The 10,918-nt window shown below is 41.5% G+C and overlaps 2 protein-coding genes across 4 annotated transcripts; both read right to left on the bottom strand.

Annotated features, from left to right (window-relative positions):
• Positions 1-2,501: 2,501 nt before the first annotated feature.
• On the bottom strand, positions 2,502-5,323 carry LOC104424367 (autophagy-related protein 23). Its single transcript, XM_010036761.3, has 7 exons — positions 5,041-5,323; positions 4,868-4,899; positions 4,423-4,520; positions 4,211-4,293; positions 3,721-3,798; positions 3,545-3,643; positions 2,502-2,939 (listed from the first exon to the last, which is right to left on the bottom strand). The coding sequence occupies exons 1-7, from the start codon at positions 5,122-5,124 to the stop codon at positions 2,673-2,675; spliced, it is 741 nt and encodes a 246-aa protein (XP_010035063.1). The 5' UTR covers positions 5,125-5,323; the 3' UTR covers positions 2,502-2,672.
• A 2,129-nt stretch (positions 5,324-7,452) lies between these two features.
• On the bottom strand, positions 7,453-10,713 carry LOC104424366 (probable fructokinase-7). Of its 3 annotated transcripts, XM_010036760.3 has the most exons (8): positions 10,585-10,713; positions 10,340-10,470; positions 9,484-9,701; positions 9,061-9,273; positions 8,790-8,987; positions 8,487-8,627; positions 8,005-8,121; positions 7,453-7,810 (listed from the first exon to the last, which is right to left on the bottom strand). In XM_010036760.3, exons 1-8 carry the CDS (start codon positions 10,692-10,694, stop codon positions 7,673-7,675), a joined length of 1,266 nt encoding a protein of 421 aa, XP_010035062.2. In that variant the 5' UTR covers positions 10,695-10,713; the 3' UTR covers positions 7,453-7,672. The 3 variants fall into 3 exon arrangements, with proteins under 3 accessions (XP_010035062.2, XP_039160563.1, XP_039160564.1); XM_039304629.1 differs by lacking the exon at positions 8,487-8,627; XM_039304630.1 differs by having other exon boundaries at positions 10,340-10,707.
• Between the last annotated feature and the right edge of the window lie 205 nt (positions 10,714-10,918).

The raw sequence follows: 10,918 nt of genomic DNA, 5'->3' as shown, positions 1-10,918 counted from the left end.
CTCGGCCATCACCCGACACGAGGCTAATAAATCCCTGCGCTATAGGATTAGTAAGAGTCACAGGGATACCACAAAGTGATATCTTTACTCAGCTGGATTCACCTCATGGTTCATGGGTTCCAATAAGTAATAGACAGTTACTTGAAACAGCTCAGTTGTCTTTACTCAGTGATACTTGTCCATTGTCAGCTCAGTAACCCGAGTGTATGGTACATATGGTTTCTCTTATTACCCTCCACCAAATCGGCTACTTTGTCCAGCTCCTGTCTTCCGAATCCCAGGAATTGGATTGACCCAGAACGAATATGATCCAAACATTTCCAGCGGGGACTTTTTCCAGGCATGAAAGATCTGCATAAATATTCCATGGACCAGGACTGATATGCAGCCCGATGTGGTGGCTCGAACAAAGCTAGTCAGTTATCAGAAACTACATTGCAGAAGCACTTCCATCCTGCTGGTCTTTAAAGAGTTGTCTAGTGTTCATGCTTGGATTCTATTGAGTATATTACGATCCAAAACTCTACCAAATAAAGGCAATGGACAAATGAATCATGAAACAAATCAAATCGGATGGTTTTTAACAGTGGAACTAAAGATATAGAGTTCCTAGTTCCACATTATTTATGGGAAATGTACTGAAAAAGTTCTAAACCTATTGAATTACTACAAATTCATTCTTAAGCCTTTTAGTTGGACCAATTTAGTCTTAAACTTTTTCACATTGGTATAAATTCAGCCCATCCAACCAATTTAGACAGGAAATTATTGATGTGAACGTTGGTCGAGTCAGCACTGACATTTCTAATAATTTTTTCTAATTTTTTTTTTCTTTTTTTTCCTTCCCTTTCTTTTTTCATTTTCTTTTTCCGGTGGCCATCACCAATGACCAGCCACTAGGGGTGAGCATGGTTCCATTATAGAATCTAGAACCTGAGAACCAGACTAATGAGAACCTATAGATTCTACGTTTCAAGATATGTAGGGTAGATTCTAGGTTTCAAAAAACGAAAAATCTGTTTCAACGAGTTGGTTACAGGCTCTTAGTTAGAGGAACCTTGAATTTGGAATTTGTAATCTAAAACCTAAAATAAGTTTTAATATTTTCCTTAGTTTATGTTTTCGTACAATCTTGCGATATTCCATCTTATTCAATAATAAGTATATAATCTGGAAATACTAATTTGAACTTCCATTTTATGACTAAAATTTTTACTTTATTGATGTTCATATATTTCTTGTCTTTATGGTCAATAAATTGCTACACCTTACCTAAGTGAGGGTTGGACTCATTAGCATCGCCTAGCAAGGCAAGGTTTGGCAAACCCCACCCAAGTAGACCAAGGCCCAACAAGGTGTGGTGAGGCCGCTCTGGCCTGGACAAGGTCGACCTCGCCAAATCTAGCAAAAGGGCCTTGCCTCGACCTAGCGAGGCCAACCCTCACCAACCATGGCTGTGTCGATAGCCAATGATGGCCATTAGGGAAAAAAAAGGGGGGTTCAAAAACTATTTAAAATTTTAATAAATTCAAAAAATATTATAATGTTATTAAATTTATCCACATCAACTCCAACCAACATCCACATTAGTAATTCCCGGCTTAAATTGGTCGAATGGACTGAATTGATACTAATGTGAAAAGATTTAGGACTAACTTGGTTCAATTAAAAGGTTTAAGATTGAATTGATATCAATGTAATAAGTTTATGACCTTTTTTATACCTTTCCCCATTCTTTATATTTATCATTTTAAAGGTGGATTATAATCACTAGTAGATTCACCATCTCCAGGACACACGCTTAGATAACGAGACCTTAGCAGTAAAATTGGACAATAGTAAAACAAATAGAAGTAGTTTTGTTAAATTTAAGTAATTCTAAGTGAAAATCTAAGAGATCAGTGATTCTTTTAGCGGCATTGAAACTTTGTCCAAATAAGGAATCATTTTAATTAATTTTGTTCCTAATGAATAGAATTGGAAAAGTAGACAAATCAAACAAAATCTCATTTTAAAAGTGCGCAAATTTTGTTAGAGTAGAAAAAGTTAGAAAGAAAGCATAGGTTAATTTTAATGCATCTATTTGATGATTTATGACAAAGAAATGGCTAGTTACCTAATTAGAATATATTTATCATCCATATCTTATAAGAGAATTTTTTCCAATTGTAATTAAATTCAGAAACGCATCTAGATCAAGTAATATAGAGGAATTATCGACTTACACTGAGTATGTTCTGTTAACCAAAAGAAATAAGTCATATCGTATTACGACAAAAGGCATGAAACGAAAATTGAGGGGTCAATTTGAACTAATCGAAATACATGAAAGAATATTTTATGTCACGAAAAAGAAAAATTAATCTATTTGTAATAAAGTGTCTTTGGTCGGATTTTAATAGGAATAGTAGTAGTAGTAGCCGCAGCAAATAGGCAATGCCCCGGGTGATAATAAAAGAGGACAAGACTTTCCAGTTATAAAAAGTTATCTAATTTATATTATTAAAAATAAACAAATATCACATATAGTTTTAACTCAATAATTCAATATCCACTTGGAAGTACAAAAGTAGGGCATTTGCATACCAAATGAGAATGCTCGGATGGTCACTGTGGCAACGGAATCTTCTGAGCGACAAAAAAGAATAACAAAGTTAAAAACTGGGCTTTTGTCAAGTTCTACCATCCACATCAAAGCCCGCCCCCGTCCAACCAGGACCGGGAGGCCCTCTACCCTTGGGAACTGCCCCGATTCCCTTCCCTCTTCCTTGAAACTGGACCTTCTTTCGCCCTCTTTCTTCCCCGTCAGCAGTCGGTTGTCGGCTCGGCCCGTTCCCGTTACTTCCTCGGTGGGTTGAGTTGTCGGCCGCCTGACCTGCTCCCGATGCGTGAGGAACTGAAGAAGCGGGAGCATCAGCACCTGTGCCACTCGGAGCAGCCTGCACACGTTCCCCCCGTCCCATACACCCGGAAGCAAAGCCTTTAATTACATGCCGTGTATGATATTATGCAAGTGCCTACATCTACGTATAAAAACCGAAGGAATTTCAAAGGAATTATGTAACCAATTGAATCCTAGATGCATCGCCTGTTTGATTGAATCACAACTTAAGCGTGTGATATAGCATTGCCACAAGAACGCTTTAATGCTCAGTCGGGCTCTCTCCCTTTCGGATTCTTGAGGACTCGACCTCCTTATTTTGCAACCGAAAACAGTGCGTAAAACCAAGCAAATGCAACAATCCCTGAGGTCAGAGCATTAATGTGGAATACCAGGTTTGGACAGATCATGGCTGCTAGTACCACGACATTCATAGATAAGATATCTACAGTATGAAAGAGCTAGAAGTTAGATGGGCTCCATATACACAAGATAGGAGATGGATGATTGCTAGTATGTGCTATCATCCTGCCATTATCTTTTGATCTAAGCATGCAATCCATCCCGATAGCAGTAACATTTACTATAGGTAAAGATTAAGAGACAATCTGCTACTATCTAGCGGATGAAACATGAACTTCAACGACAAAGGCAGATGTGTACCTGGGGACTAGATACTGACGTCCTGCCTGGGTTCAGAGCTCCAAGTCGTCTCTTCAGTTCCTCTAGTCTATTAAACTGAGAGGTGCTGCTTTCTTGGACCTATCAAAGTACAACGGCGTCTAAGACAACTGCATGCAACATGGCATTATAAGCACCCAATCAGTAGATATAGGTACCAGATTTGATAAGTCGTCACAAAGCTTCTGCTTCATTGCTTCCTCATCCTTCACGACCTTGGATGCCGCTTCCCATACCTGATATATATGATAGACAGCTATCATGCACAAGTCGAGAAAATCGGGCAAGACAGCTGAAAATCCTCTCACCCCCAAGTGAAAAGAGCAACATTAAACAGGACATCCCTCATGGTCGTCTTTTCACATCCTCATTCAGAATGGTCATGCCAGCCAAAATAAGCCTCTATCAATGGGGTAGATACATACTATGCCATGGAGTGCTTCTGATCGGGGCCAATTTATTCATGGCATATTAAGAATTAAGAATATCTTTCGGGTCTAATAGTGGAATAGTGTACATTGTAGGGAGGCAAGGCCAGAAGATGCTAGAAACAATCACAGCTGAGACAAGAAAGATGCCCAGAAGCATGGAAAGGCCTGGGAACTGGCAAAAACATCATCAGAGATTATAACCAAAAGAGCAACAAACCTTGCGTGCTTCTTCTTCCTTCAGCTTCGCGACTCGAATTCTCTCGGTCGACGCTTCAATTTTCTTCCTCAGATGTTCGAGTGCTTAACATATGCACAAAAGCCGGCAACTGTACGCATCAGTGAAACACAGAGAGGCCGCAAAACCAAAAGATAGAAACACACGAATGGCAACATGATCGCCCCAGCATATATGATGATACCACTATTCACCTGCTTTCTTTGGTCCAGCAGTGAGCTTCATCTCCATTGAAAGATTCGCTAGCTCCCGCTCGACATCGCGAATCTTAGAGTAGTTTTCTTCTATGTATCTAAAGCACAGAAAAAGTCAACGAGCATCATCAGATCCGGGATGCGGACTGTCATAACACTGAGGAGAAGCCAGATCGACGTCAGCTCAAGTGAGTACTGTCGGATTTCGAGAACCATCAGTTCACGAGGATCAGGCGCTTCAATCGCACATCAATTGAGAGCGCCAATCACTACATCGATGCAGCCAGCATTATCATCCAGATTCAAATGACCGAAAAAATCGAGCCAATGCATGACCTAGGAGCGAGCGGATTACTGATGCGAATCGGCAATGCACGAAAGGAAAGGCGGAAGCAAACATAAATCCATTAGACCATTAGAGAGAGAGAGAGAGAGAGGGAGTTACTTCTTCAATTGAAGCTGTTCTTCCGCGATTATCTGCCAAGAGGACGAAGAAGGGAGAAGGAACAATCGAATCAACGTCCATTGCCGGTTCAAAGATCGAAGAGAGAGAGAGAGAGAAGCGAAAAACGCAGTGAGATTGAGCGAGCGAGCGAGCGAGCGAGAGAGAGAGAGAACCTTCTCGGTGTAGGCGATGACGGGAGCTTCCCTCGCGAGGCCATCGGGTCCGATCTCGGGCAGCAGAGAAGGATTCGTCGCCATTGCAGTTTGCAGAGCAGCACCAGCGGTCCTCCTTCTCCGATCCCAACGGACGGCGAGCCGAATCAAGCGCGCGCCCTGCGAATCCGACCGCCGCCGCCGCCGCAAGCGTCGTCGTCGTCGTCGGCGGCGTCGAAGGAGAAGCGCGGAATAATCCGAAATCTGGAGGCGAATGTCGTAATCATTCCGATCTCATCTCCCTTCAATCTTCCATGGATGCCCAGAAAACCGCGGGTCTTTCGGGGGAACCGGCGGGTTCTCGCCGGTTCTCCGTTTTCGCCCGGTTCGACGTGCCAGACTCGACCGGCAGTTGAAGGTTGAGATCACGTGCGCCCCCCACGTTGGGTCCCACCTGATCCGACGGTTGTGATTGTCCGAGCAAGAGTTTCTCATAGCACTAGATTTTTTTTTTTTTGGGGGGGGTCGGCCATGGCATTAGGTTCACTCTCTCCGTAGGTCGAGCATGGAAATTGAACTGGCACTTAACTCGATTCCCAATTGCTTGAATTGATTCAGCGCTTTCAAATGTGACATCGCAATATTGAACAGACAAATCAATTAAAGCGAGACATTTTCAAAATTCAAATGTAGAGTCAAATATGATATCATGCGAGTAATACAAATCAATACAGCATATAGTTCAATAAGAAAAACGTAATTATCAAATAAAAATACTACCTTTTTCAGTGTACCTTGGAACCATTTTACATACGCTGCATTGTTGTCTTCGAGCTTGTGATTTAACTAAATTCCTTAAGAATTCTTGTTAGCGTATCACTTCTCACAAAAGAAAGAAGGAAAAAAAATGAAAGATATTATTATATTCTAAGGAAAAAAGGGGTGAGGTCTAGCAAATTAGTTCAGTCAAACGGTGCCCGTCACGTTGTGAAGTGATTTTTCAAATAAAGTTTTTATTTTTTGGGGCCTCATATATAAAGGAATAATTACACAAAAAGTTCATGATTTTTGGTTCAATATGTAAGATTATCCCTAAACTATTGAAAGAAATATCCAATGCAGTCCTTTCATTTGCATCATTTTCACTTAATCTATAGACTACATAATTTTCACATGTCTAAGGATTACATTACACATTTATTAATAGTTCAGTGATTATATTAAACAAATTAAAAGTTGAGGAACATCATTGTATATTAAATCAAAGTTCAAAAAACATGGTAGGGCTGCTGGACTCCACGCTGGAGATCTCAGTTTCGAAGCCCTTGCGAAGCAGGGAAGCTGAAGCGCTGCGTGATGTCTTGCCCGGGGTGCGTGGGTGGTGGTTTCTTGCGTGCCTCCCCAGGGTTTACTCCCCGGCTGCCGGCCGTGCGGTGGATTCCCTGAGTCGCCCAAAAAAAAAAAAAAACATTTGTAACATTTATCCTTAAATTCAATATTATGCCGCCTAGATATTAGTGAAGCGCACATGAGAGAAGCATGTGGGATTGGAGAAAGCAACGCCGACAAATTTGCTCCAAGCATTTGCATTGCTTGATAGGGTGGTCTGCTTTTCCCATTGAGGCAGCCCTGCGCTACGCACGCACTAGGCGAAGGCGGTATGAAGACGCAAAATGAGCTTCTTATTATGCTCTCTATTCCTGACCGAGAGCTCTCCACTAGAAGTCTAGAAAGCCAGCAATTCCGGCTTCTCCTCCCAAAATTTCATACTTAACACGACAAATTTATCGTTCTTTGCCTTAATCTATACAAGTGTTTCTCAGTTTTCAAATCTGGCTGAAAAATGGGGGATGTACATGTACAGTGCAGATGAGAACTCTTTTTCCAATTCCAATCTTTTGATTGTCTTTGCTTCCTAGTTTCACTAGTGAACCGGGGAACAACGATCGAGCCAAGAAGTTGCAAGTTAGGGATAAACTAGAGGAGCTGGGGCGGCGCACGGCTTTGGTCATGATACAACGAGAAGGATGGCATATGTCCCCAGTTAGGGATCAGTCCCACAGATGCCATAACCAAATTGATCGAATGAGCCGTCATGTTCAAACAACATCAGAACCAACGCCCGTAGCTAAAACACACTGCTTAAAGCATGACCCCAAGAACAAGTTATCTACCGTTCCGATTTATTCTATTGCACTGAATTCTGATTGCTGGAATCTTCCCTGTTACAGTACATTTTTTAATTCGTGGGTTGGCCTTTGCCCCACCATTGTTCATGCAAACAGTGTCCAAACTGCAAGTTCATTCAGATAATCTGCTAAAAGAATTTCAAAGTAAACTGTCTTCATCCACTCCAGCAACCTGTTGAGGGTGAAGATTTCCTGCTAAGTACCTAGACAAGCATCCCTTGCCACAAAAAGTTGGATCTAAGAATATTCAATACAGCAATGATCGATTTCAAAAAAGATATGAATGACCGATTAGCAAGGCTAAGTACTTCAATTCTAGAACCCAGTGGAAAAGAAAAGGAAAACCAGAAATCAGAGAAATGAAATGCGCGACGGGATTTCACCTCAAAGAGTAAACTTGAAAACACAAGCTTGGAACGAGATTTGGAAACTATAAGCAAGTTCAACTTTTATATCCACGTTCATCATGAAGCACCTTTAGCTTGTTGGAATTCCAAAACAGCCTCTTTCGTGGGTAGTGCAGGGATTGCTCCTCTTTTTGTCACTGCGATAGCACCACAGACATTTGCAAAGTATAGAGCTTCTCTCAATCTCTTCTCATCCTGCCAAGAACCAGAACAAGGGAATTAGAGGCTGAGCTGAAGTTAAAGCGAGTACAGCTAAACCTTGTCATGCAGGAAAGCCTATTGCTAGAGTGGTGTAAGTCCCTGATGAAGCAGTAGAATTCTTATGTTTTCAAACACTTGAGACAACACGCAAAGAAACAATATTCTCTCAGAAGTAAGCACTGCAATACCTTGTACAGGTTGAGGTCGGAAGCTAAGCAGTACAGGATTCCACCTACAAATGCATCTCCTGCACCAGTTGTGTCCACAGGGTTAACCGTGACACCACCCACTCTGCCTTTGAAGTCCTGCCAGACCATAATTGTGTTGAATTTCCTTGTCAGTGAGCTATACAACCAATGAGCAATAAGCTAGAGTGCCAGAGAAGAAGAACATGCAAATCAATCAGTATTCAGCAATCTGCAAATCACTTTCTAGAAGCACTGGTTACTGCCCCTGACGCTGGACAGACTTCGTCTCAACTGCCTCTGGCTTAAAACTTACCAAAAAAAACTACGATTAAAGTTTGTGAAGCGCACTAAGGATATTGAGTTCTGCTTCTGAATAAAATTAAGAAATGAATGAGTAACCGAGAATCCGATGCTTCTGCTTCTCATGATACACTTGAGGGACAAACAAGAACATGAATGGTTAAGCATTTTCGGAAGCTTGCCTTAGTGAAATATCTGCAGCCCCGAGAGCCTTCAGTTACCATAAGTAGCTTAAGATTAGGATGAAAGAGCTTCTCTAACACCACATTATCATCATTATGATCATCACTGTCTGTCAGGAATGTAATTTCTTCTTCGCTTATCTGCCAGTCATTTCATAAATCAACATGAGCACCATACATGGGAAGCATGATTAGCTCTACTCTCCCAGACAGTGCTCTACAAAACTGGCCCATTGTGCTTGAAATCTGAAGTAGAAATACATAAACATACAGACATTTTTGTATTTTAGATCAAGGGTGCACCTTAATTACGTCAGCTTGATCCCATATGCTCATTATTTCCGTCCGAGCAACCTCCGCTGATGGCCACAGGGGCAATCTCAAATTTGGATCATAAGAGAGTAGGCTACCGGACCTTTTGGCAATTTCCATTGCAGCAATATGAGTTGATCGGCATGGCTCCTCGATCAAACTAATAGAACCATAGTGAAATATTGCTGCCTGTAACCACCCACTTTAGGATGGACAAGTCTTCTGACTACATTTAGCAAGAAGTAAAAAGAGATAGAGGTACCTTCTCAATGAGGCTTCCGTCGAGTTCTGATTCACGGAAAAGCATATCAGCACTTGGATGACGGTAAAACAAGAATTCACGCTCTCCGTCTTCTCTCAATGTTACAAAAGCCAATGCAGTTTTTGCATTTTGGTCAAAGCGCATTCCAGAATTGTCAACGTTATTTTGCTTCAAGATGTTAACCAGCATGTGCCCAAACTCATCATCGCCCACCTGATACACAAACATCAACTCAGATATATTGTGGTTGCTACCAGAAGGCATAGTTGAAACTTAAAGCTCGTGCTGTTGAATAAAAAGCCAGTCTGTAACACAGCAGTCAGGCCCACTCAAAGAATATCCTACTCAGAGATAAATCAAAGTGCCGAATGCTAATAAATTTTATGATCCGAAAAGAACAAGAATAGAAATGTTAAACTGCACCTTTCCGATAAAAGCTGAAGAGCCTCCCAGCTTTGATATCCCAACAGCCACATTAGCTGGAGCACCGCCAGGAGCTTTCTCAAATGCAGGTGCATCAGCTAGGGAAACTTTGCCAACAGTTGGAATGAAGTCAATCAACATTTCACCAAAGCATAGGACAAGCAAATTGTTATCTCTAGACTCTTTGTTTGCATGGAAGGATTCATTGTGATCATCACCTACAATAATTTTGCCGCTTGAGATCAATAAAAGCAGAATTGAAAGGATGTCATGGGCAGTGATAATTCTGAAAGGAAAATCCTTATATGCAAGTTGTAATATGTTGCAATCAGGAAAGACATTAGAGGGTTTGGATATGATTTCATAGAATCCAAGCTAGGTTGGCGGATTTATCATTCATTAAGGCCACAATGCAACTAGCAATAATAGCCATCCTCTGCCTGCCAAAAGGTTTGAACTGTCTAATTTAGCATTTTCACAATATGAACAATCCAACTATGAGACTGCACTTGTCCAAATTTTCCGATCACTGGGCTTCCTAAAATGGTTTCACCTGGGATCAATCCACTCCACCCAACCTCTGTGCATTTTCCTTATATCATGAGAAGCCCTTGAGCTGATACTTCCATGATGACCGTTTAGTTAGCTCGAAACCAGATATAGATCAGTGACCCAACACAGGCACAAGTCACCGGTAGGTGTAACCATGATGTGGGTTGTTGAGAAAGAAACTGAATACTCAATACCGAAGAGAAATTCCACCGAAAAGATAGCAATCACTGGTGATCTTCACAACAGAACACGTCCCAAAAACGATGAGACAATGAAGAAAACTGCACGGAAAAGCATGACATACCAGCGAAGCCCAAGAACTCAGTGCAGCAACGAAACAAATTTGAGCTCCGACCCGTGTTCATTGACGCGATATCAAGAAGCAACTGAAATCGATCTCCGTGGCTGGACGAAGAAATCAGGACGCTTGCGTGCCTAACAAAGCAGAGACGTGGACATGATGGGTGAGAGCACGACTAACCAGAAGGCCATTTCGTGGCCATCTCTCAGGCGTTGTCGGAAGAAGAAAAGATGGGGATGAGAGAAAACGGGCGGTTCCGATGTTGAAGGATCGATCCGAGTTTGACGATGAATCGAATGGACTGAAGGAGCGGTGCTGTCGAAGCTCGGAGCAGCAAGGCGCGCGAAGTCTCATGCATACGAGCCAAGTGTCCTCGCCATTTTTTTCCATCACTTGGGAGTGCTCGTTTACACTGGAAAAACACTATTTTTAACTTTTCCGTCAAAATTCAAAATAAATAAAAATATGAAAAATCATATTGATTTATATATCTCTTAACTTTTCAATTAGTGCATTATCTCCTCACAACCTATAGAATAATGGCTAACGAAGGTTTTTTTTTCTTTTTCCTAAATTAATCAT

Source organism: Eucalyptus grandis, chromosome 11 (assembly GCF_016545825.1).
Source record: "Eucalyptus grandis isolate ANBG69807.140 chromosome 11, ASM1654582v1, whole genome shotgun sequence".
NCBI lineage: Eukaryota > Viridiplantae > Streptophyta > Magnoliopsida > Myrtales > Myrtaceae > Eucalyptus > Eucalyptus grandis.
Note: the sequence above shows the minus strand (reverse complement) of the source record. Positions and strands in the feature narration are given on the sequence as shown.